Here is a 27,633-nt window from a genome sequence, read left to right on the forward strand (position 1 = left end):
AAAAAAAAAAAAAAAAAAAAGCAAAGAAAGTCTTCGTAAAAAATAAATCACAAAGTATGATTTTATTATTAATATGGCTCAAATATTTGGAAGAATGACTTGAAAGGAACTGTAAAGGAAACCTTAAGTAAGAGACCAAACAAACTTTGTAAAGAGACCGTACAAAAAAAGCAGGTAAGATAAAAGATGAGCCAACATGATGTCAAGTGACAGATGATACATAAACCAATATTCAAAAAAAGATAAATCAGAAGAATGATAGGAGGTATACCTCTGGGTTTACCAAAGTGACCTGTGACTTACCTCAACAGGAAGCTGATTAAACTGTGTCACTAGGCTATCTGCAGCTGTAGCTACACCAATAAGAGCCACGACCTTATCTGGCCGTGCAATTGCAGCATGAAGCATAAGCCATCCACCAAGGCTAGATCCAACAAGTACCTAAGAATAAAATTATATTACCATTTTAGAGAGGAATGTTTGTAAGGGAAGTAAGTAGTTTAATATAAATATATGTACTTTTTTCTTCTATATACACGTAGCTACCAGACTTTTAATGTTTGGCACAAAGTAAAATTCAATTATAATTAACTCTGTAAAAATATTAGGCAAAAATTTTGAAAATAAAATTCATACAATGAAAAGTAAATTGTTATTTTTTTTATTAGAAAGTTAAAAATGATAGAAAATGTTAAATCAAAATTGTTCATAAAACATTGTTAAACATTTAAAATATTAAATGTTCATATCTATCATGAGACTATAATTTATAATTATCATCTTTAATAAAAACAGTCACCTGTGGTCCTTCAGCTAATTCATCAATTATAGAAAGAACATCTTTTCTCCATTTCCCCACTGTGCATTCTTCTGGTTTGCCATCTGAACTTCCAACTCCTGAGTAATCAAACCTGAAAAAAAAATATACATTTACACCTAATGTTTATGTATCTCTGTTATCTGCTTCTTTAATTTTGAAGATGGTACATTCGTTGTTGTTATTAAAATACCAAAAATATAGTGAAAAATCATAGTATAAATATTTTAGCAAATTGTATTGGCTTAACCTTCAAATATCTTCCACTTCCAATCACTTCCTCACCTGCTCCACAGCTGGCCCAACTCATTATCACCTTTTAAATGGACTAATAAAAAAATCTTTCCATAAATCTCCTGGTTTCTATTTTCCACTTGCATATTCTATTCTCCACAAAGAATCAGAGTGACCATTTTTAAACAAATACAGGTCTTACACAAACCCTCCAAAGGCTTTCTATAATCTTCAATAAAACGCAAAGTCCATACCATATTTTGGACCCTGACCAATTTTCGATTAGAGTTTTTTTTTTTTTTTAAATTAGAAATCTTATTTCTTACTGTTTTTTTTCCCTCCCTCCCAGCTGTATCCTCTCTTCCTTTACTGAATTCAAGGAACACAACATCCACTTCCCTGCCTCATCAGCTTTCCTTTCTACATGGTATATTCTCTCTCCAGATATCCATCAGGTTGCTCTCTCACTTCATTCAGGCCTCTGGCTCTAATATTATACCCCCAGGAAAATTTTCTCTGGCTGTTCAATCATTAAAATTATGCTTCTTTCATCATTCTGTATTTCCTTACTGTTTTATTTTCTTCATAGCACTTATACTTGACAGATAAGACCCTTGATCATTGATTTGTGGCCTGTCTTCCACACTGGAATGGAGGGTTCAAATGGGCCCAGTTTGTTTTGTTTACTCCTGCTTTCTCAGTGTCTAGATCAGTACTTTGTAAGTGGTAAATGTTCAATACATATTTGCTGAATTAATGGTTAGGAAGGAGATCAGAATCAAATTCATCATTATGAACCTATACATTTCTCCTTGTAACTTTCTAGGTATCCAGGGGCAGTTTATATGATCTGTAAATTTTAATTCTCCCTTCAGGTCCCAATTCAATAAATCATGAAGTATCAATACCATGCCCACAGATTATCCTAAACCCCAGTCATATTAAACTCCCATTTCCCAGACAAGTCCTTTCATAACTCTGAGTCTTTGCATGCTGTTCTACTGTTTACAAAGCCTTCTTTCCCTGCCCAAACTCCTAGCTGTTCTTTAAGTCACATCATATAGACTTGTTTTTCTCTCTGCATTCCTTCAATAGAGACACCTCACTGAAGTTAACAACATCTACTAAATGAATAAAACTGGAAGGAAAAAGAAAAATTACTTTATTCAAATATCAAAGTTTTCTTGCTTTTCTGATTCTGAAAATCTAGTGAAAACTAGTGAATCTTTGTTGTTAGAGTATATGAAATTATTTTATTATTAATTTTATTTTTAAGTGATAAAAAGAAGAAGAAAGCTGGGTGCGGTGGTGCACACTTGAAATCCCAGCAGCTCAGGAGGCTGAGGCAGGAGGATTGCAGGTTCAAAGCCAGCCCCAGCAAAGACAAGGTGCTAAACAACTCAGTGAGACCCTGTCTCTTAAAAAAATACAAAATAGGACTGGGGATGTACCTCAGTAGTCAAGTGGCTCTGAGTTCAATCCCCAGGTGCCCAAACAAAGAAACAGAAATTTACATTTTCTTTAGATTTGAAATTAAATGACTTCATATCTTTGGGAAATCTGAACAAGGCTGTTACTATAATCTAAAACATAGTTATTGTTCCTTCATCAATCCAGGGTACCCAGAAGATCAACTAAGGAGAAGAGTGCACTGGATTTCCTTTCTTCCCTCCTTGGTGGGCAATGCGGTATCATTATATGCTGCATCTTTTACAACTACCTTCCAAATATATGGAGAGGATGCAAAATACTTGTGAAGCTCCTTTATGAAAAAAATATAAGCATACCTCAGAGATACTGCAGGTTCAGCTCCCCACCACCATAATAAAAAGAATATTACAATAAAGAGAGTCACACAACTTTTTGGCTTCCCAGTGCATATAAAAGTTAGGCTTATATTATATGGTGGTCAATTAAGTATGCAATAGCAGTATGTCTAAAAGAAAGTACATAACTTGATTAAAAAATACTTTATTGCTAAAAATGACCATCTGAATGATGCTGAAAGACTTGCTTGGTGCAGGGTGGCCATAAACTTTGAAGCTGTAAAATATGCATTAATACATTTAGTGATGCTAATAAGTTACAAATAAAAAATATATAGCTCCCTCTTGCTGCATCTTAATCCAGAGACAAAGGATACTAATTCAAACAATTTAGTATTTTTAAAACATTTTTTTTTTCTGGTACCTGAGATCTTCCTGCCTTAGCTTCCTGAGTCACTGGGATTACAGGTATGTGCCACTGAGCCTAGTTATTTTTAAGACTTTTCAACAGCAATATAACTTTGTTCTAGCAGCTTCAATTTTTCAGGGGCATAGGCCCAAATTAAAAATACCACTAGAAATAATTATGAGAATGCTAGCCTGAGCTGCATGTGTGACTGTGTGTGTGTGTATATATGTGTGTGTATGTATATATATATGTGTGTGTATATATGTGTGTGTGTTTCCTTGAATTCTGACGCAATTTTACTTTACATGCAATGTGATAAGACATTATGAAACCATTTTCACATGGCCATATGTACCATTTCTTATCTAATAAACTAATCACTTCATCTTAACATCTAAATTTTATAGTGAGAATTACAAAAAAAGTAAATTGAGAAATTAGGAAAAATATGTAAATTGAGGATAAAATTTCTTGTAGTAAACTAAAATGCAATCAATAGTTAATAATGACTCTACTGTAATGAAGTTTGATAAGGTCAAATAAAAAAAATCTGATCAAATTAAAAATTTTAGCAAGTGGGCTATACTTTATAGTTATTGTTCCATCATCAATCAAGGTATAATTTATATTAGTATACCATCCAAAATACAGAAAATTCACAGTATGTCTTAGAGAGAGGAACAGGTTATAGTTCTCACAGGCACAGCTGAAATTTAAGAATCAGTAAAAAGGTGATTTGTTAATTCAAATTTGGGTGGGCGTCAAGAAATAGTAATAGCAATATTTGTGATATGATATTCTGCTAAGGGCAGCCTCCCTCCCTGGACAGAACTTCCCTCTTATTTAAATCTTAACTACTTTTCAGTGCTCCTTTATGAGGTCTTTTCTATCCACTTCAATCTTCAGTTTTCTCTCACCTTACATAACTAAGTATGTTGCTCTTTTTTTAAACATTTATTTTTAGTTATAGGAGGACACAATATTTTATTTTTATGCGGTGCTGAGGATCGAACCTGGTACCTCACTCATGGTAGGTGAGCACTCTACCTCTGAGCCATAACTCCAACCCCAGTATGTTGCTCTTTTGACAATCACATTCTGATGAGTATTTCTGCCTAATTTCCTATCTGAATTGTCTCCACCCTGATTGAAAGAATCTTAAGGACAAGTACAATGTTTTATAATTCTTATTATTCAGCACCCAGTATAATGCTAGAGACTATTTTCAAAAAAATACTTGTCTTCAGAATAACAGTTAAGTTGGAAGAGATTTTAAAGAGCTCTGACCATGAAAATAATTCTGATAAATTGCTGGGAGGGAAAAAGACTAAATCCATATAATTTATATAAATTCTGCTAATAGGTTGAACAGAGAATATCTAGCTATATTTTATAGAACTACTGAATATTAGTAAAATTACTTTAAAAACTTAGGTGAATAGATTTTTTTGGGCAGTTAGTGCTAAATAAAAAAAAAAAAAAACCCTCAGAAATTATATTTAACTTAACCTCCTTGTTTTGACAAAATTTGGTTGTGTTTATTGACTGACTTGTCTGTCACCATTATTGAAAGAATTTACTCTAGAACTCCAAATTCTTGAATTCCAGGCTAATGCTCTTTTGACTAAACCATACTCTGTTATTAAATTAGATAATAAGTAAGTGACTGTTACAGATAAACTTGACAACAAAGTGAACAAATTATTTTATTAATATAATTGCTGGTGCGAAAAATTAGGAAATGTAAAATTAATCTTCAGTTAAACATCACCAATCCCTATTTATGCTTATAAAGATTCAAGGACTGAAAAAAAAGAGAAAACTCAGCAAAAATGTGAATCATAGAACACTAATTTTACAATACTTTTAAGTACATAAATTACTTTTAGTTACTTTGTGTTTATGTGTGTGATGCTGGAGATCTAACATGGGTTCACACTGAAGTATAAACACTCTTTTGCAACTAAGCTACAACCTCATCCCTAAATACACATTTTAGAAGGCAATAAACAGTGGTCAAATAAATCCTTGTGTCTCCAGGGGAAAGCCACAATAAAATTAAAAGAGATTACAAGAAAGCCAACTAATATATCTGTTTTTGTCACATATCCTTTCCTACCACTATTGTCAGTCAGCACAAAGACCTTTTAAAAAGGTCTTTAAAGGTTGCTTTTACAGTCACCCTAAATCACAAGATGAAAGTTTACAGACCATTAAAATAAATTAATCTAGAAAAGTGCTGGCATTTACTTCAATTGGTTACAGCAGAAGTAATTCTCCACCACCATGCTAAATGATACCAATGTTCTCTGAAATGTTTTGTTCCTACCTTATACAGGCGTGACCTAGAGATTTGCAAAACTCCTCAATTGCCATTGCTTTTGTACCATTCATATCAGAACGACAGCCAGGGATGAAGATAATTCCTGGACTTTTGCCTTTTAGCCTCTTATAAGCCAGTTTGGGGAGGTCTTGTCGATTAAGGAAAGAGACTGATGTCTTTTGTCTGCAAACTAAACAAAGTACAAAAAACATAAATTATAATTTCTATGTACATTTTTTTGAAAATCATATGTAAAACTTTACCTTTCTTAACTCATTGATATTAAATACCATTTCATTTTGATAGGGAAAAAACAGACTAAATTAACAAGTACTAAATTCATTAGTCAAGGCATCTTTGTTTTAAAACTGTGTCAAAACCAGTAACTTCAAGGTCCAATCTTCCAAATTACACAATGAAGTAGAAATTTCAACTAAATAAAAGAGATACATCAAAAACCATTTTCCTATTGCTGCTACATAACCTATCCTCAACAGTGTTGATGAACATTAACTATACTAGTTAAAACCCTCTCTTTGGAGATTTTGTCATCTTTTTTATTGTTTGAGGAGTTTCACATCCTCTACTCTTTGAGAAATTGTTTCAAAGGGGAAGTGTTGCACTCCTTTCACTGATGACTCCCACTCACATGTTCCACCCTGAAATGATAACAGATGATCATAATTTTATATTGGCTGCAGGGGGTTTAAAAGCAGTTCCTTTACAAATAACCTTGAATTGCAAATATTTTTGGAAAGATTTCTCATAGGATTCTGCAATCATTTTGTTTATTTGTGTTGGTTTGGCTTTTCATGAATGATACACACAGGTATTAGAATAATTTAATTAGAGCAGCACAAATGGTGAACTTTACAAAGTCAGTTCATTTCATTCTTTAAAAAACGTTTTCCCTAGAATAAATCAATATTTGATTAAAAAGATCAAAAGATATAGTATTTAACACACACCCCTCTTTCTCCCTCCAAAGCCATTACATTTGTGTACTTCCTTATAATGTGGGGTCCTCCCCCACCCCATTAACCAATTTCTTTTACATTAAATGGAGCTTCTGCCACTTTCTTGCAGCTAGGGAAAACCTCTCAGTTCCCTCCATATATGCTGTGAAAATTTTCCCCATTTTGGATTTGTTATGCTTATTTTTTAAAAAAACTTATTTGAAGGCTTTAATGCTTTCCCTTTTACATATAAGCCTGTTTCAAAGTTTCAATGTATAGAGAAATATGCCCAATTTAAAACCTTTGGTAAAAAACTGGGCCAGCTGTTGGTCAGCAATTGTATCAGCAATAATTGTCATCTTCCATTTCCTCAGTTAAGCACTCAAAAAACTCCTTTCTCTCATCTTCCCGTTATTACATCCAACACAAGAATTTCCTCAAGACAATTATAATTTATTTAAAGTGAATATATTCTTAACATCATATCCATTAATCATTTTTGTACAATAAGGATTAGCTGAAAGCTAGGTACATAAATGTTCAAAAAGTATTTACTAAACAGAAGAGTATACCCTTAATGAGCTTAATGAACGGACATTCTATACTTGGCTAGTACTTATACATAACACATGCTTTTCGTTGTGTATAATTAAAGTTAAATTTACTATGTAAGTTTAACTTTTAAAATTAGAAACAAAAGCTCTCTACAATGACCAATTAATTACTATCCTAGATACCAAGCATCTGACAGCTTATGTGATAAGGGTGTGAAAAGACAAAGGACAAAATTCAACAAGACTTTTGTGTGTGTGTGTGTGTGTGTGTGTGTGTGTATGAGAGTCTCTGATGTTTGATCCAAAAACGTGTTCCCTTTGTAATAATTATGGCTCCCTCACTGAGTGGGAGCATCAAGAAAACAACACTACAAAATTAGGATTAAAGAGTGGCAGCTACACTTTTAAAAAGAACATGCCTCATATTTTAAGTTTCAAGTCATGGGAGGGCAGGTCTAAGTATTTTATTTTTTTTATTGGTTGTTCAAAACATTACAAAGCTCTTGACATATCATATTTCATACATTAGATTCAAGTGGGAATCGTAAAGCCCCCAAAGCGAGTAATAACCAAGTGCATGCAGAAAAAGCAGGCAAGTAGAGGGCAGAAGCTCCTGAAACTGCAGGGAGTAAAAGGCCAGCAAGGACCCGGGCTTCCAAGAATACCCCAGGGCTCCAGCAGGGCTCTCCTCACAGTCTCCACCAGAAATGTACGAAGCGCCTGGAGTGCTAAGAAAAGGCGCTTTTGAACAGAGCGCCAAAAATGCATTGCACAGGAAATGACCGAACGCCGAGTGTTCGCGTTCGAAGGAACGCAGCTTACTCCCGCCTTTCGGACACTAACCTGGGAGCCACCGGGGCGCCCGCTGGGGCTTCCGTGGAAGTAACGCGCTGAGGCCACGGTGTGGGCCAAAGGAGACGGCTGCCCAGCCCCAGCTCCGACAGGGTACCCAGGCAGCCACAGCCGTCAAGCCCACAGCCGCCATCTTCCCAGCTGTCCCTGCGCCCAGCCGGGTTCTAGAGAGACGCAACACGCAGAGCTCCCAGGCTGCGCATGCCCAGCTCACTGGAAGGCGGAACTTGCTAAACCTTGCTGCTCAGCTTTTTCCGCTCGGAAGAGCGCGCATGCGTAGAGTATCCGTCGCGCATCCCATTCTTTCTACTGCATTGTTGTTTCTTCTTTAGGGAAATTTGCCTCTAACAGTTTGGAATACTTTGAGTGACCTCGAGAAGCTGCCTTCTCAGCTGGCTGCTGAAAGCTCGGAGAGGAACCATATCCGGAGTTTCTAGATAGGAAACCCTCTTATGGTCCGGAGGACCTTTGGGAGAGGAACCAAAAGGCTTGCTGCATCCCAAGTTCCCGTGACTTCCTGACAGTTTTCACCTCTACCGAAAACGCCTCCAAGATGTGACCTTAATCCTGATGTGTAAATCTCTGATGTGAAATCAGACATCTTCTGGTTCCCTTGCCCATTTTCAACTCATAGTTTTTGTTCTAGTTTTTCACGTGCCTGCTGAATGATTGAATTATCTTGACCCCCGCTTCTTCCTATATGGAAGAATAACGTCAGCAGATTAAATCATCTAAATAGAAGAATAGTATTTAGAAGAGTAGATAATTTTTAGTAGAATATTTTATAATCCAGGAATAGAAGGGAATTTTAAAATTAATATTTGAAAACCCCAAATTATACAGAAAAATACATTTGATTGTATATGAATTTAGACATTTTTAATGGCAAAAGATACATTAAGTCCAATGAGAACTTAGGAAAAAACTAGGCTTTACAGCATAGATACATTGATTGTACTCAGTTTACTCTTAGAAATAAGAAAAACAATTTCAATAAATTGACCAACAGCTATGAATAGGCAGTTTATGTAAATAAACATGATGTCTAATTGAAAAAATGTGAATTTAAAAAATAACATACCATTTTTTCCACCCCATCAGAGTGGCAGAAATTTTAAAAGGGCAACTATTTGCAAAGATGATGGAAACTATCATTTATGTATTGTTGCTGGGTGGGTGAAATGCTAAAATCTTGTCAAGTAATCTGGCCACATTTAATACAATTTAAAATAAGCATTATTTTCAATGCCCTTTGGCCCAGTGCCCTCCCATTTGTGAGTACCTTATTGAAAACAAGAAACACAAGTCCATTGTGATGCATGCTATTTACTACAGCACCATTTCTTGGAAACAGACAAGGGAAAAAATGAATGGACAATAGAAAAATAGTTGGATAAATTATACAAGTGTGGACTAAAATTCTGACATCCTTCAAAGTAATTCCTGAGGGCCACAGGTATCAACCAATAAGGCCTTCTCTAATATTTTTCTGCTTAAAAGTCACTTAGCTGGTGTAATGCTTTGAGGTGAAACCACTTGACTATTTTTAGTTATAAAATTTGGAGAAATGACTGGTACCAGAGCTAAAGGCAAATGTTGTATATAGTAAATCCAGCATGTCTTTGGGGTCTTAAGAACCTGTCCTGTTAGATTAGAACAAACTGGAAAAGTTGGATAAATAGAGACTGAATAGATCTCTTTCTTAAAAGGTATAATGTCGGGGTTGGAGCCGTAGCTCAGTGGCAGAGTGCTTTCCTAGCATGTGTGAGGCACTGGGTTTGGTCCTCAGCACCACATAAAAATAAACAAATAAAGGTATTCTGTCCTTTTACAACTAAAAAAACAGTTGTAATATCTCCCAAATAGGAAGGACATAGAGTAAGGACTTAACTTCAGGACATATGCCACAAGATATTGAGCTATTTTGCTAGTTTTCCATTAGGCTACAAAGGGACTGAATTACAAGGTGATACCCAAGGAATGTCACTTCACCATCCCGAGTATTTTAACAACAAAACACTTCTCTTTTTTGTTTTTGGATAATTGCAAATGTTTCCAATGATTCCTCTTCCTTCTTTCTCCTTTATTTTTTCAGGTCTTTTGGTATTTTATGTGCAGCAAACTAGTGGCAATATTCATACTCTGAAAAATGCTGCACAGAAAACGCAAACCCATTAATCATTTTCTTTGTTCATCCTAACCTAGCAATTCAGGAACATTTGTGGCTTAAGACAAGTGTAAATACTTTTCCTGACAGTGATGGACTTGATATTTGCTGAGAGCCATTGCCAAGTAGGTATGACGCATGGCATGACCCAGGTCATTTGCAGTGACATTGCATGTAAGGTGACCTTGCTCAAGGACCAGGGCGGATCGAGGTTTAAGGTGTACCCTGCTGGGAATAGGGCGTATCCTGCTGCCTCAGGCGTGCCCACTCCTTGAGTTCCCGTTGAGTTCGTTGAGTTCTCGCGGGATTCAGAGAGTATTTGGGATTCAGAGCCCGGTGGATTTTGCCCAGATTGTGGATTTGCCCAGAACATGTGTGTAAAGTGCCAGTGACAGTTCGAGAATAAAGAGTTGCTGTTTGAATCTACAAGGTGTGTGGTGGCTGGTGATTTTGTGCCCAGCCAGACTGCGGCAGATATTGACCAACTTGTTTTCATTCTGGCCATCTACTGTCAATGTTGCCTTCATTAACAACAGTGTGAAAGAACATATTGTTGAGGGCAGTTTCTCTTTCAGAAATCTGCTATCTTAATTTAGAGGGACAAATGAAGTACTCATCAAGTAAAATCCCAAAGCTTTCCTTCACATTTGCATTTTTTTCTTGTTGGATAGAAAGATAAGTAAACATAGTCCTGGAAATCCACAGTTATTACTGCCTTCATTCGAAAAGACAATAAGATGTCAGAGTTTTTAAGTTTCATCTCATTTTGTAAGCAATAGTAATGTGGCCAGAGATCCTTCTAATTATTAGTTTTCAAGCTAAAAATCATAATGTTAGCACACAACAATCTTTATGTGGATTCTACAATTGATTTTTGCTGATTAATCAATCTCCCATCATGTTGCAGATAGGTAACTTCTTAATCAGAGAAGAGTTTACTTTCAAATGTGAAATCAGGTCAACATTTTAATCCAAACTCAATACATTTAACACATAAATTTAAAAGGTTTAAATCATGCAAATTGATTAGAATACCCTTACAGTCCTATGGAGATAATACAGTACAGGAAAGTTTTGTCCTTATATTAACCAAAAAAATCTCAACAGTTGCATTTCAATCTCTTAGATCATTAATCAGTTTAAAGGTGATCTCTGTAAAATCAGATTTTAAAAATACAATCATGATTTTTGTCCTTCATTGTTCAAGTAAAATCTTGTGTCATCCAGTTGCAAAATCTTATTATTGGCAACAGGTACATATGTATACAGACTACATTGCAAAATAAAAAAGAAAATTGTACCCAATCAGGCCTGACGGATTTTATAGACACTTCTAAGCTAGTCATTTCCCCTTTGTAAGTTATGTCATTGTTTTCTACTTCTATTTATTTGCCATGTTTGGGAAAGAGTACATTCATACTTACAAACACACAAAACATGAAAAACTAGATTAAATGGCATCCGAAAAACCATTATAAAAGAGACTTGCCTGAAGTCATTTAATTCAACAAAAATTAATTTAACTCCAAAAAAACAAAAGCTAAGTAAAAGAAATACATAATAAACTATTATAGAGAATGTTAAGTGAACTTTGCTTGCGTTTTTATAGAACTACACCATTTCTGTAAAATAGGTATTTTAATTATTCTGTTCTTTGGTGAAAACAGAGCTATGATTTCAGAGTTAAGTCATGAGAGGCTGCAGTTAACAAGTATGCTCCATAACAATCTATAAAGAAAATATGCTACTGGTTGCCTTTACTCTCAGCATCAGGAATGGAGAAATCTTCAGCAAAATAAGTTCCTAACATCAAATGTTCTCTTTATTTAAAATTGTCCAATATGAGAGAATGTCTGTTGTCTACAGGAGCTTTTTTTTTTTTTCTGAAACACACAGCTTTTTTTTCTTCTTTTATAATAAATGGCTTACTATATATGTTCCATAGCTTATACTGATGATGACATTGCAATGTCAATTTCCACGGCACTTAATGGCATCAAAATATCATTTTAAAATATAGAGCAACACCAAGTGCAGTTCACTACTTGAAACTACTACTGTTAAATAGAAGTCATGCCAAGTCTTTGGTTTTGGTGCAGTACTTAAAAATTAAGGCAAAATTCTTAAAGGACATTCTCCTCCAAGCCCTTATTTGCTTGTATTTATAAAATGCTGTTTTTTAAAAAAGTCAGTTGATTACCAGTAATGTCAATGGCAATGATTTGGATGCTAAAATAATTCCATATTTCCAAGTACATATATACAGACATTTTGTAAACTGTTATTCATTTCACCAAAACCAACAATTGATAAAAATAATTCATATGAAATGTTCATATGTGATATTTATCAAAATAGTGTTTCTCACAGGAACTTTAATTCTTTTGCTATGTATGATCAAACTTTGAATTAAGCTTCTTCTTTCTCTTTACAAAAGACTTCCCAATAAGAAAAGAGTTCTGAGCGTGTACAGTTAAAGGAGGGGTGTGTCAGGTCATTCCATCTGAGATTGCATATGGCTTCATTCTTGTATGGGATTATTGCAGTCTGCCCTGAAGTGGACGATTTCTTCTATTCACTACAACAAGAAGTGAGTGTATCCTTCTGCCCCGGTAACTATCACATCCATCCAGATCCGCATGGCTTCGGGTGATGGGGCCACCATATAATAGATTCTGTCATGCGTCTTGACACTAAAGGTGAGTAATGGATTAGGGCTCTAAATTCCAAAAATAAAAAAGAATGTCAAATAAGCATCTTGAAGTTATAACAGTAAGTACAAAGACATATGTGAAGGGTTCTTCCTCTTTAAATGTTACTCCTTATAGAAATTTATATTTTTAATTAACTATAACTCCCATGCCAACTCCCAATGCCTTTCTCAGGATTGACCATCTTTCTGGTCTTTCCGCACATGATATCTCACACAGAGCTAATTACTAGTGATTAGTTTATAAAGCATGGTACCTAGCTGGTAAGAGGTACATAATAAGTGGTGGCTGGTATTCTTAGCTCTATTAAGATCTTATTAAATCACCATTCCCCTCATAACTTCTTTCCCTTTCAAAAAGAAATATCCTACTTATTTTAATGTTAATTTTCCAGCACCATTCTGATCATATCTATTTGTTATTCTGGAACAAGTAAATTGCTTAAAATCCAAAAATATCTTTTCCCAGATTAATTATGCATTCAAATTGTATGAATTTAGAAAACTGATGCTTACCTTATTAGCATTCTTAAGGTGATCATAATATACTTCTTCAATGGCTTGAAAGTATATTACTCCTTTTAATTTAGCTTCATGCTTGTCTGAAAAGACAGATTGAGTATCACCACTGATGGACAGGAAAAATGGTAAACTCATAATTATCACCACTAACTTATTTACCTACCATTTGAATTATCTAAGATTTATTAAGATAACCTGGGCTAGTGCATTGGCCTGTTATTTATGAAGGAATAATAATAATAATAACTATCACCACCAAAACCCATGAAATTCCCAGTTCCAAGCCAAAGAAGCTCAATGACTTGGTTCAAGGCTCTTCAGCAAATTAGCAGTCAAAACAACCAGAACTACTGACTATTAGATGAGCACACAAAGTAGAAACATTATTGAAACCCATACAAAATTTTCCCCACATTCTCCAACATCTTCATAATGGAAATATTAATATGCAGATTTGTTATAGTGAAATTTTTGAGTGTTTTTATTTATAATTTAAATAATATTCTACTTATATCTTTATCAAACTTGTCCAACATGTTTCATTTTTTTCTTATTTTGAACAGAGTTTCTCATCAATAATTTATTATCCTTTCAATGCAACATTTTTAACTTGTTTCCAAAGATTTTTTTAGATTTAATCATAAAAACAAAATACAAAACAACAAAAGGCTCCAATGAACAGCACCATTCTGTGATTTATTAAGTTCTTGAAATATTTTATAATTTGAACTCTACAAAGATCACAATGCAAGTGAGCCTATTAAAGAATTTTAAAAGCATGGGTCAGGAGGCAAGGAAAGAGACTGTCACACCCAGTTGGTGGAAATACAATTGAGACAGTCCCTTTTGGATGGCAACTGGTAGACAAACACAATTAAAAATGCAAAAATCCTGTTACTCACTAATTCTACCTTAAAACTTTATTGTATAACATCTACTTTGTTATGGCACACTGGCTACAGGACATCTGATTGAGATTTAATAAGGTACTGATTTAATTATAGGCCAGCCACACAATGGAATCTATATAGCCACTAAAACCACTGCAGCCTTTGTGTATAGGGACAGGAAAGCACTCTTGACATACTTTTATGTGAAATAGGGCATGAACAAAGTGAATAATTTGTTACCAAAAGGCACAGAAGAAAAAAGAATATATACACATAACAAAGCATATAAAAAACAAGGACAGGGGCTGGGGTTGTTGCTCAGTGGTAGAGTGCTTCTCTAGCAGGTATGAGGCACTGGGTACAATCTTCAGCACCACATCAAAAACAAATAAATCAGGCACTGTGTCCATATACAGCTAAAAATATGTTTTAAAAAAACAAAGACAGAAAATTTGAAAGAATATTTCAGACTTAACAGTGACAGAAGATCAGGATACCTATGATGGAAAAGAGATTTTATTTCATTATATAGATTTTATTTTATTTTGAATTTTTTTTACTAGATAAGTGCATCTTCTCCCCAATAATAATAAAAAAGAAACAACAACAACAACAAAAAAACTCATCTTAAAAAATAGTGACCCAGAGAAATTCCCCAGAAAATAAACTTAATATATTTAATTACATTGAACCCAGAACTATTTGATAATGGACTATATCTTTGTGTTTTGCTCTTCCTTGGGAAATACTGTTTTTATTAATACTCATGTTCAGTGGATTTCAGTCAGTTTGAATGAAAGAGAAGGTCAATGTGTCCCTCAAACATTTACCACGGAAAGGCTCCTGCAACAATCCATGGGAATACAGTGATACTTTATTTTCTCAAAACAGATACAAAATACAATCTGGAGATAAAAGTACATCTTGTCAGTGTTTCAAGCAGACAGAAAACTAAGGAATAAAAACTTCTGTTTGTAGGGCACTTCCTCTGTGGGAAAGCCCTCTTCAGAACAGAAGCCTCTCAACCACATGGAGGGCAAGAAGATCAATGGTGCTACTGTACATGGACCAGCAAATGCTGTTATTCTTTCTCTCTCAACAGCACTATTCCCTCAATTTTCAGACATTTTTTTTCTGTGCTTCAGCTTTCTTTCTAGACTCTCTGTTTTAAGGTACAGGAGGCCAAGGACAAAGGCAGGATCATGAATAATGGAGAGCTGGGACTTCAGCCTTCAGCACTCACACTTGCAGCTTCTTCAGGCATGCAAGGTCACGCGGGGACAAGCTGAAGGGCACTGCTCCTGTGGGGTCAGGTCCAGCCTAAGCAGCCATCTGGGGGACTAGATAAGGACTGCTCTAAGCCTGTGCTTGTTGGTGTTTGGCAAGGGGATCTGGTAGAGGTATGAATGTGGTTGGGTGTGGACAAAGCTGATGGTGATGGCTATGAACAGAGCCTACTGGGCAGCATTTGTCCTACTAGGTCTCACTGGTCATTTACATCTTATGTAAGTATTAGAAAGCTGATGAAATGGAGTTTTATCTGTTTGATGTATTAGCATTCTGAGTAGTCTTTCATATACCAGAAAGCTTTGGATATTTTTAAAAAACTGAAAAACAATCACCAAAAGTTTTGATTTGGATCAGAAGGATACAAGTTTTAAAATAAAAAATAGTGGCCCAGAGAAATTCCCTAGAAAATAAACTTAATATATTTAATTACATTTTAATTACTTTTAACCCTTTACATGGATCAGAAGGATACAAGTTTGAGAAGTTGGCCTGGGGACTGAGCCAGTCACCTGGCTGCTGAATGAAAAAATAAAATAAAGTTGACAAAGAAGAGGAGTATGGGAGAGGGAAATGTCTTTGAAGTTCTTTTAAAGTTTTATTTTTGGAAAATTCTGGGTGAGGTTGTCTAGCATGCTGCAAAATTTTGTTTGTGCATTTTTGCCAACAAGAGCTGGGATTTCTTATTAAATAGGCATCTTTTCTACTGCACTAACTGAAGAGAGCTGCTCTGGATTTTTATAAAACCCAAGGTCAGAAAGCCCTGGGGAGGCAAAGCAGGCACCTCCCAGGGACAGGCCATGTTCTTCAACCACTGACTTCTGAAGTAGCTGGACCCCACCCAAGGAAGCCTCTTCCTGAAAGGCATGCACTCCTGCCCATTTCCACCCCAATTCTAGGGCTCTCTAGCCAGTGTATCCTTCACTGAATTGAAGGGTGGTGGGTTTTCACACTCCTCCTTACATTCAGTAACCTGCACTCACTGGTTGGCTTAGATGGCTGAACTGTTGTTTTACATTTTTTCTTTTTTCTCCCCCCCCACCCCTTTTTTTTTTTTTTTTTTGAGACAGGACCATGCTAAGTTGCTGAGGCTGGCCTCAAACTTGTGATCCTCCTTCCTTAGCCTTCCAACCTGCTGGGATCATAGGTATGCACCTTGGCACCTGGAAGTTTTACATTTATTACACTAACACAATTTACAACAACTCCTAGAGATGCTCATGAAGGCTGATACTGTCACTCCAAAGCATAATATCTGGTAAGATACCTGTCCTCCTCAGCAGCTGGAAAGAGAGTACAGCTAGACTTTTGCTAATAATTGTACATACTTCACATATGATCTAAGAGTAAATAAGAGGCCAGTTATATTAATAAGTATATAAGTAGGCCAGTAATACTAATATTTTTGTATTTATATACGATTCAGTAGAATACATCTCTTATAATCCAGCAAGTGAGAGTCCAAAAATGCTTTATGGATTGACTTATTCACTAGGTCACAGAGGAGCTTTACTCTCTGTACTTAAAAGATCATATTAGTTTGTAAACATTAGCTGAATGACTGTCAGCTAGGGCTGCTTAATTGTATGTGTTAAATAAGATATATGGCAATAAATAAATAAATAAGAAGAAACTTTTTTTCTGGCCTTGTGGTTCAAAGGCCAATATTTTAATGTTAAAAGTATAAATTCCACTTAATATGTGTTTGGGTTGCAGTTTATTGCAGAACTGGAATGGACTGATTCACACTTTGTTAATAATATTTTTATTATTTGAGAAAAGGAAATTCATACCACATTGAACTATACAATCTAAATATAAAATACGGTACATCCTCCAAGCTAATGTTTCCATTACTCTTATTACTTACCAACCTGTTTATACTGACTCTCAATTGCCTTTCCTCTTTAACAAAATATAGAATATTTTCTATATTCTTTGAATATATCACTTCAAGTTTTTTTTATCACCCACCTGCATAATAAGAAAATGTTCTCTTATTCCGATCAAAAACAAACCAACGTTTTTTCCAAGTTTTAATTTTTCCACCCATTTTGATAAGGAATCCTCGACAGGTCTTCTCTGTGATGGATACGTGATAACAGGTATCAATATTGTGGCCAGCAGTTTCTACGTGGCTCCGCAAATCAAAGTCTTCCTTCCGGACAGGTAGATAACGTGTCAAAGGACGAGCCTGAAAAAGAACGAAACTCATTCCAAATAAGGCTAAGTATTTTTTTCATTAGGTTATAGATGTTGAGAAGCAGAAACTAAGTGAAAGTCTAAGCTTTAAAGTACCCATATCATTATGAGAGCTTAGGATAAAATGCTTATCATTTGGAGACTGAGTAGTGGATATTATTTTGAGCATATGGAAAGGGTAGGTAAACTCAGACCAATAAATCCTATTCCCTGAGGTGGGCAGATGGGAGAATGGAAAAATGTCATTTATTTTAGCTTAAAAGAGGTACTTAGCTCCTAACAAACACAGGGAAATGAAGCATAAAGCTATTTGGGTTGTTCTCTGCAAATGAAGATTCCTCCATGGGAAGATTTCCATTCTCCCTGCCACAACCTGAACAATAGTTCTCCTTAAGTAATTCCAGTCATGGCATGACTGGTTGAACACTATTTAATAAGTACAACCCCCAGAGATCTTCCTAAATTATAAATGTCAGCTTATCTACACTTGGAAAGAAATTGAAGGAAAAAAAATGTATGTTTTGAAAAGTGAAGCTAAAATAATGTTAGAAGTCAAATCAAAGCTGGACCTAACATAAGTTATTCAGAACCAGAGGTCAAAGGGAGGTATTAGATGTTTTTCATTTCACTAATAGTGCAAAGGCTTATCTAACCAAGAAAGATAACCTAATATAACCATAGGTAATATTTATGAAATGGTGTTCTATTTTATCCTGTTAAATAACTCTACCCCTTGGCCCTGGGGAGATGATGTAATCATATACTTGGAGGCAAAAACTTATAATCTGGATTAAAGTAGAATTGTGATTATTGGTTTGGCACTGGATACTAAATAGGCATGGATGACCTTCACTGCAAAACAGAATTTGGTAGGGCAAAGTGAAATAAACAAGTTTTACTTTGTATTTTTCTTCTGTATTTTGCCTTTGATTCTGTGGTTCTTGATTGTGGTCGTGTGTCACAACTTACTGAGCCCTTGGAACACACAAAGCTTTAAAGACAGTCTTTAACTGCAGTACTATCAAATTGCAAGTAACTAGCAAGAATAAGGGAAACGATGTTTTTTGTCTTTGAATTTTGTATTGACATTGTATTTGTTTTCAGAGGCTAATGCAGTGGCATTTTTCAAAGCGGTTCAAAAAAATATTCTCCTTTTAAGTGTACTCTGGAGAATGGGTGGATGAAAATATCCTCTCCCATCAACATGTTCCATGGAAGTAAAATGTCATTTGATTGGTAGTTACCTAGAGGTTTTGAAATAAAATATTTTGCCCACTCACAGACACCTTTCATCTGATTTTGCTCTTCAGCCTTCAAGAGAGGTGAAGAAAGGGGCACCCCACACAGGATGGCTGTCTTCTACGGAATGACCACCAGGGGGCAACCCATGCTTATTCACTTAGATTTACCGACTAACCTGTGCCCTTTGTTTCTCCCTTATTTTCACTTCCTTCTCTATTAACTTCTGCCTCTGGCTAGTTTCTTCCTGCAATCGTTTTTCTAGGAGTTCTCGGCGTCGTTTTTCTTCTTCCAGAGCTCGTTTTTTGGCTTCCATTTCCCGTTCCTAAATATCATGATGCAGAACAATGATTATTTTAAGACACACTGGTTATACTTGGATGGTTCCAACAAATACCTAAAACAAAATTCTATCAGATAATTTTTGGTTTGCATTTTATTCTCTTAAAATATATAACCCAGGTTAACACAACCCATACTCACTTCAGGCATAGCTTCCAAACTCATACACAGAAATGCAATCATTAAATTTAATTAACACGTCTTGATCTTAGGTGAAAATCCAGCTTGTGACTATATGCAGTTATTGTGTATCCATGACATAGCTCTACCATCTTTAATAAAAAGTTTCACAAAATGTCCCCCAACGCTAGTTGTGGGGTTTAGCCTTTCTTTGGAGGGCTGTATTCTAATTGAAGGTCATGGGTCTTTCAATTCCTGTTGTTACTCCATAGCTTCCTGGCTGAAGGTCACAAAGGAAGCACATAGGGAAGTTAAAAAGGAAAGGAGGTGCCCTCTGGGCAGGATGCAGAGGCATTTAGGGGGATTCCTAAGGAAGTTTGGGTTCTGACTTGAAATATAATCATAATGCCTTGGGATTTTTAATATTACAGCCATGTAGTTAGCACAAGCTGGGAAGGAAGGGAGAATGCATAAAGACAGACATTCTTCTCTGTTCCTTGGCAAAGTCATCAAGTGTCCATCAAAGGAAAACACACTACGAAGCTCCATTTCAGTTTATATCAGCACTATATGTACTTCAAGTTATGGGAATTGCAGTACAGGAAGTGTCTTAGAAACCAACCCTCTAACACTTTTACATTTCAGATTAGAAAGGAGACTGAGAAGACTGAGTGACTTTTCCAACATCACGGCCTTTATTAAGGCTCTTCAAGGAGGAGTACTTCCTGATATGGAATACAGGGTTCCCTGTACAAATTACCACATCACTGACCTCTGGCACTTAGGTATTATACTTACCCTGGATTCAAGCAGCCGTGTCTTTTCGGCATGAGCCTGTTTCAACAGCCTCTCCATTTCTTCTATTCTAGCAATATTTGAAGTGCTGGCACTGAAACAAACACAGAAGCCTTTTAAGAATATTGGTTCTGAGTGATATGTCTCTCTGACAGACAGACAACATTCATACACACACACACACACACACACACACACACACACGTCAAGGGATGTGCATGACAAAACCCGATCATACACAACTTAAAGGAGGTTCCTTACGAGTCATTGTTCTGAAGAGGCAATCAATTCAACTTTGAAAATTGTAGGTGACACTGACTTATCTCAGTTTAGGGGATAAAACTAGGCAAGCAAAATAATTCTAATGTAAACTGCTTTGCTCATAAATAAATAAACCAAAGCCAAATTTGCCAGGTGTGACTTCAAAACATATCCTTCAAAGTCTAAAACTGATAGCCTGTGGAAGGCCTTCCCACTGGTTTAATGATTCAGATGTCCACCTAATAAGACTATCACCAAAGTTCTACACAAATGACACCTAATGCTTGAAGTCACTTTATTCAGTTGCAGAATATGTGCCCCAGCTGATGTTTGTTGTGTCTTTCTACCTCTGGATGTTTTACTTCTTAAATGATGATGCAAATTAAAATATGACGTCCATAGATGCAGCAGCTGGGTGGCGGCCAGTTTCATGAACACTAATCTACCCAGTGTATGAATGAAGGAATCCACAAAGGGATTCAGGAGCTTCGAAAGAAATACATCTTGGAAGAGACGTCACGTGAACAAGGAAAGGAAAACATTACAGAGGGAATGACACACGAACAGCTCAGGGAACTCAAAGAGAAGGAAAGAATTGGAAATGTTTAACACGAGACACAACATTTTATTTTCACTTGTTTACATTTTCCTTAATTTTTCTGGGAAGGATGAACATGGTCTGGCCCACAGCCTCTTTACTCTGGTTCTGTAGCCCTGGGTACACTGGGAGCCACCGCTGTCCTGGTGCCTATGTGCCTTGAAGTCATTAAGGGCCTGTCATCTTCCTAGACTCTCTTGGGCACAGACAGGCTTTCATGTTTGTGTCTTCATAGCACAGAGCCTGGTATGAGCCAGGATCAATGATTGCCAGGATCAATCATCCCACAGTAGCATTAGAGAAAGAGTTAAGGGACAGTGCACATTCACGCAATAATGAATTTATAACAATGCATGTTAAAAATGAATAAGCTGAGCCCTCTTGGTCATAGATGATTGTTAGTATAATATCCTTAAGTTATATTTTTGATCAAACCAAACTTAGGATGACTCAAATACAGGGCTAAGAGTTCTTTTGAAGAGATAAATGACCACAGTATCACAGGGCAATGGCTTCTCTTAAAGTCAGTATCGTTAGCCCCATTACAAAACACACTCTTGGAAGAGAGAGAGCAACTGGATCCTCTCAAGCTTAACAACAAGGCTGGCTTCTTAGAGTGACTTTGGCCCAGTTGTTTAACCAGGTGTTTTCTCCTGAGAAAGAGAATCCAGTAATTTCTTCTTTTTGTCATTAGCTAATGAGAGAAGTACAAAAGAGTAAGTTTTGTTCTTTTCAGTTGGTTAAGAATTGGTTCTTTTCAGTTGGTTAAGAATTTAAGGAAAACAAAATCTTTAATGCTTATGCAGGAATTCTTATTTTTTCTTTCTTTGACAATATCTGATTCATGGATGAAAAAGGGACAAATTTCATTGGCCCAACTGAGAAAGCTGAAAATATATAGTGGTAGGCCATGTAATGGCACAAAATTATACTTATATTCTATAGAACTAATTGTGACATCAGATATGTATGTTTTGTGTCTCCAATTAATTTGGAAATTATTTGAGTTTTATTAAGTCTCAGTTTTAAAAACTCACCAATTAAAAAAAAACCTCACCAATAGACTACCCTTATTTGTTCCAGTTTTATACAATCTATACTATTTATATTTCATTGTCTACCATTTTGTTTTCTTGTTTCATTTCTCTCAACTTTATTGTATTTATATATTTATATCTTATTTATTATATATAGTATATATATACTCATAAATAATTGACAATGGTATAGATTTGTGGTATAGAACATATTTCGATATATGTATACATTGTGAAATGATTATCATGACCAACAACATACCCATCACTTCACGTAGTTTCCGTGTGTGTGTGTGTGTGTGTGTGTGAGAGAGAGAGAGAGAGAGAGAGAGAGAGAGAGTGAAGATGCACTGTCCCTTAACTCTTTCTATGATGCTACTGTGGAATGATTGTGCCTGGCCATGATAATTGTCCACATTTGCTTCACACAGAACTGACCCAGTTATATTATCACAGGTAGCCAGTCCTCATGGTGAGAAATTACTAGTACTGTTTATAATGTTCCAAATGTCCAAAAATTGAGGACAAAGTAAAAGATTCGATGAAAGATTAAAAGTAAAAGGAAGAGAGAGGAGAATTCTTATTTCTCGTTTGTGTCATCATCTGCCTTAAAAATATTCATGTTACAGTAAAATTAGCTTTTATCCTTTAGTATGATAGAAAATAATATGATAAGTACCAAGAAAGTAATAGGAATTAATATTTGGAATGAGTGTCATGACAAAACAATCTCAATAGGGAAGTTCTTGAAGACTGGCATGTAGAATAATAAAAGACAAAAAAATTGCTGTGTTGAAGATTTTTTTAAAATTATGCATTAAAATATCCCCAAATTATAAGTCTATTAAAGAGGTAATTCCATGCTGAAATTCTTGTAACATAAACTTGGTCTTGTGGTTTATTATGTCACAAAAAGCTTTTCATAGAGTTATAGAATTACTCAGTTGTGGATAATTTGCCTCCACTTTTTGTTGAGACATCATTTTTTTGATTACCAGGATGTTCCATGAGCTGCACATTGTTTTTGCTTTTTCAGCACCATTACTTACATTGTCAACAAACACAAGGCTCAGAAAATAGGTCTTGGGTCTTAGAAAGCTAGCAATTGATAGTCAATTCTGCACAAATCCTTATTTTGCTAATATTATTGAACTGTCTTCTAGAAAAATCTTCTGAAAGCCACCTGCAATGACACCTGTTATTGCTGTTGCCTTGGTTATCTTCCTAAAGCCCTGACTCTGTGCTTATACTTTCAGAAAATGTTAACAACCAGTATGGACAAAGGCTCAGAGATCTGAGAGTTTCTTCCCTCTCAGCCAATAGACATTCTGTGACGGGTGCAGGAGAGAATGGAGGGAGGGCAGGGCTAGATTCAAGATGCCAGGACCTGCATCTGTTTTACTCAGGAGGTAGGTGGGCATTGCTAATGCTTCAGAAGAGGAGAATCCCTGCGACCAGCTTATATTTATGTGTGCCTTTGGTTCCAATTTTATAATACTACTTTTGCTTTCCTCCAAAGTATGAATACAAATGTGAATAGTTAAATTCTCACCAAATTTTAGTGTCCAGAACAGCGAGGCTTTCCTTCTAACAAAACTTAAGGATAAAAGACCTCTAAAGCTCTGACTCTATTGTTGGAATTTCTTTCTTTATTTGTTCAAAAGCTGTGAAAATGAACTTGGAGTCCATCAACAGAGGGAACTTGATTTTGAAGCATAGTATAAAGGTGAACTCAAACGTAAATAAAGTGGAAAATGGACTACATAATGTCTGACTGGCTAAGTCACACAAGGTTCAAAGGTCACCCTGACCCCCAACTCTCTTCTGCATTTGATTTTGTACATATACAATGTCCCAAATTGATGATTTTAGGCTTGAAAACAGAAGGTGCTTTTCCAAACCAAAAATCTTACCCATAAAGAAACCTTACCTAGAGATATTGTCGGGTGAGCAGGCAGAGATGCTGGTCTCCATGCTGTCAGAGCTGTCCAGGCTCAAAGTGTCAAAGGCCTGGTCCTTGTAGCTGTGGTCTGGATAATGGAAACTATTCAAGTACACATTTGACTCAGATGCTGTGCGGTTGTAAAATTCGGATTTCTGCCTTTGTCCTTCACTCATCTGCTGGTGATTATAACCTAAGGGAAAATCCATGAATATGTAAATAGGCCTCATTTATCAGTCTTAGAATCTCATAAATCTACAGGCTCAAGACAGCGACCAAAACCATCTGCATACAAAGTTTGAGCCCTGTTCGAATTTGTTTTGAAGCCAAGAAGATCAAAGAAACAACATCATGCTCAGTGCAAGCAAGAATTTCAAAGAAGTGGTCTTGTGAGTGACTTTGTCAGTGGGGATCACTTGGCACTTTCCTATCTCATTCCTACAATTCAGTGCAACTGAGAATAACATATCAGTACACACACAACTACAAAGAAACGGAAAACCAGAAATGCAATTAAAGACCTGAATCCTCTAGGAATAGTTGTTTAAGTGAAGGCAAAGTGATGCCAAGTGACAAGCAACACCAGGGTTATGGGGCACTTGCTTCTTCAATGGCATTCAAATTTCAGGGCACTCAGGTCATAAAACAGTAGGTGGATTGTTCAGGTGTAGGCTTTGAGAAACTCACATTTCATGCCAGGTCTAATGTTTTTAATCTGGTTAAGATCCAAACTGTGTACTTTTCTCATTCATATTTTCTCTCTGTATCTGCCTCTTGTCTGCCAACTCGTTCAAATGGTTGGACTCCTCCTAAATACTATATATCGAACATTCTTCTTTTCTAAGCTTAACAATCAGCCTTTAACTAGCTAGTGATAACCACTTGAAAAATGAAGGCATAAATAGGATCAAAACACCATAAATAGAAGGTATTTTCTTTACCCTGATACTCAAACATGTGGCATATTAGGTTATTGGTTTTATCTTGTGTTATTGCTTTGGCTTTCTCACCAGTAGGTAATTTCAGGCATTATAAATCAAATCGTCATCTTTTCAGTGTTCTAGAATACATTCAGTAAGTAGGGATCATGATGATGAACACATCTCTAAATTCATCAAAAGGTTTTTCTCTACAGTTTTAAATCTCTCTCTCCTCGGTTAAAGAAATGACTATGTGAATATCTCCCCTTGTTCAAGGAGTTAATGCCAATTAACCGTTTACAGTTGGACTATTCAAATTTGACTCTTTTGCTCTATTTACCTTTCAATGAGACTTTAATTAGTGATATAATGGTGAAAAGTAGGCAAAATGACAAAAAAAAAAAAAAAAAAAAGAGGAGGGGGGATAATTCCAACAGTTTCCTTGGCAGTTGATTAAACATTTCCATTTAGAAACAGAAGCCACATCCATGATGTTTTAACAAAGCATTATCCATCCAAAGTTTCTGTAAAGTCATTTTAGTTTCATGCAGAGTTTTCACGCCATTAGTATTTGGAGCAGCTTTAGATGTCTAGGTAAAAATGTTATTTCAGATTAATTCATCTCTTGGAAAATGTTCTCGTCATTTAATCTGCCATCATAATCATGGCAGATTATGCGTAGGTATATTCTAAAGCCACATATCACTTAGCCAAGGGAAGTTGCAAAATATAAAAGCACACCACGAGAGCAGACACAATATCATTAATAATACTGATTAATGCATAAAGGATAAAATGAAGCCAGTGAATTCCTAAGCGTGGAGCTCGTGCTTTTTGTTGTAAAGAAAGACAAATAATTCATTACTCATATATTTACCTTTTACACTTGAACTTTTGGAATTACTAATTGCGCCTTTTAAATTGTTTCCAAATATTCATTATAACAAGGAGGACAAAAAAAAAACAATAACAGAAATTATTAAAAAGGTTACACATGTGGGTTTCCTTATGATTTTAAAAGAGTCTGTGGCATTGAAAATTCACATCCGCACCAACTACATGGAAGACATTTCCTTGTTTTAATATGAAAAACATATCCCTAAAAGTCGGCCATGAAATTTAAAACATGCCAGAATTATTTCCCTGGCAATGACTGTGCCAAGACCTCCCACTGTCCTTCGGTTTCCTGTAAAGAGGAAAAGCCAGGGGGAGTCACCTTGTGGCAAAGCAGAAAGAGGGTCTGTTTCTTCTTAAAGCAGCTATATGTCCCTCCCTTAGCTCTTCCAGGGTTGTGGTTTTCATTGTAGTTTTTTTCATAAGTATCACAGAATAAGAAAGCAAAGTTATAATTTTCAGGTGAGAGAGTAACCAGTAAACTACAAGGACTTGAATCTTTCAGATGGTGCATGAGGGACAGTTATAACCTAGTGCACAGTGTTCTATAGACTGTGAACACAGAATCCCCAGATCAACTTGATATTCACCGAGGTTTAACTCTATTTGAAAGAATCTTCTAGTCATCCAGGTGACAGGATATGCCACTTCTATTTTCATTGCAGCTTAAATGGAAAACCCTATGGCTAATGAGTCTATGTTTTCCCAGAACAGGATTTTCATTTGCCTTACATCCAACATGAGCAGGGATGTCCCCCTTACGGAGCTACACATTTCTGCCAACTGGAAGCACTTCACTGGTAACAGTGAACCCAACTGTCACTTGGCTTGACCTCTTCCTTATTGAACAAGTTTTTAAAAAAGTTTTACCTACCATAATAAATAAGGGCCAGGACCTCTCTTCTGGGATCCTAGAATTGTACTTGTATGATCATGAAGAGCTGGTCTGCAAATTCAGGCTCTGGCCCAGCCATGCAAAAGCATTGGTCCTTTCCAGAAAGGAAACCTCATAGAAAAGCTTGGGGCTGAAGGAGGGTAATTGGTAGGAGCCCAGGAGGCACCACTAGTGCAGAAAGGAGCTCTGGGATAGCCATAAACTGGGCTAAGCATCCACCAAGTTAGCTCTGTCAGGGAGGACAGGAATGTCCTGCTAACCACAGGATCCCCATTTATTTAATACATGACTGTTATTAAAAAAAGTCATTGAATGGTGTTTTTATTCAGCTGTAAATTCCTTATATTAGTGGCCAGATATGGAAGTGGAATACTTCTACTTTTGGGGGCAGGACAACAGAATTAGGCTGGTAAAAATGAGACTTGTCATTTTTCCAACCCATGTCTACTTGGATTTTGTTTTTATGTTTTGATTATATAAGCAAGAATAACATTCAGCAACAACTAAGAAGGAAAAAGGGCCTTGAAAATTCCCTAAATTCTTGCCATCCAGACAAATATAGTGCTTAAAGGGGGTTTATAAAGTGAGAACTGGTAATATCTGAGGCTTGTCTCATAGCATACACTAGGAAACAAAACAACTCTGCTCTCTTCCTTGCCCAAGAAAGCCAACAAATTGGATGTGTTGGGTCCATTCATTATCATTATCATTATTGTTAATGCCAGTCTGTATGAATTCTGGATAAGTGGACCCAAGGGCCTTTTGGAGTTAGCCATGTGAGATATAGAGTCTTGCCAATATATTCAAAATGTGTGCTACAAACTTTTACATGGTTATCTAGGTCTTCACATGAAAAATGAGGTGATCTAAAATTGTAGAATGAGCCAGATTTCCAACACTT

The 27,633-nt window shown here is 36.0% G+C and overlaps 2 protein-coding genes across 26 annotated transcripts in view; both read right to left on the bottom strand.

Annotated features, from left to right (window-relative positions):
* Abhd10 (abhydrolase domain containing 10, depalmitoylase) overlaps positions 1-8,124 on the bottom strand; it is an 11,204-nt gene extending 3,080 nt beyond the window's left edge. The window contains exons 1-4 of the mRNA XM_015478533.2: positions 7,903-8,124; positions 5,556-5,739; positions 800-911; positions 304-441 (exon numbers count right to left, since the gene is read on the bottom strand). Coding sequence (XP_015334019.1) covers positions 304-441; positions 800-911; positions 5,556-5,739; positions 7,903-8,044 — 576 coding nt within the window. The 5' untranslated portion in view covers positions 8,045-8,124. The remainder of the gene's footprint in view (positions 1-303; positions 442-799; positions 912-5,555; positions 5,740-7,902) is intronic.
* Positions 8,125-11,026: 2,902 nt separating this feature from the next.
* Phldb2 (pleckstrin homology like domain family B member 2) overlaps positions 11,027-27,633 on the bottom strand; it is a 203,200-nt gene continuing 186,593 nt past the window's right edge. For 17 of the 25 annotated variants that reach the window (XM_048803325.1, XM_048803336.1, XM_048803332.1 and 14 more), the window contains 7 exons: positions 25,821-25,856; positions 24,012-24,216; positions 20,189-20,279; positions 19,107-19,253; positions 17,462-17,681; positions 13,305-13,390; positions 11,027-12,797 (listed from right to left, as the gene is read on the bottom strand). In XM_048803325.1, the coding sequence (XP_048659282.1) occupies positions 12,657-12,797; positions 13,305-13,390; positions 17,462-17,681; positions 19,107-19,253; positions 20,189-20,279; positions 24,012-24,216; positions 25,821-25,856 (926 nt within the window). In that variant the 3' untranslated portion in view covers positions 11,027-12,656. The remainder of the gene's footprint in view (positions 12,798-13,304; positions 13,391-17,461; positions 17,682-19,106; positions 19,254-20,188; positions 20,280-24,011; positions 24,217-25,820; positions 25,857-27,633) is intronic. The other 8 variants (XM_048803329.1, XM_048803331.1, XM_015478534.2 and 5 more) reach the window with 1 other exon arrangement.

This window comes from Marmota marmota, unplaced genomic scaffold (genome assembly GCF_001458135.2).
Source record: "Marmota marmota marmota unplaced genomic scaffold, marMar, whole genome shotgun sequence".
Lineage (NCBI taxonomy): Eukaryota > Metazoa > Chordata > Mammalia > Rodentia > Sciuridae > Marmota > Marmota marmota.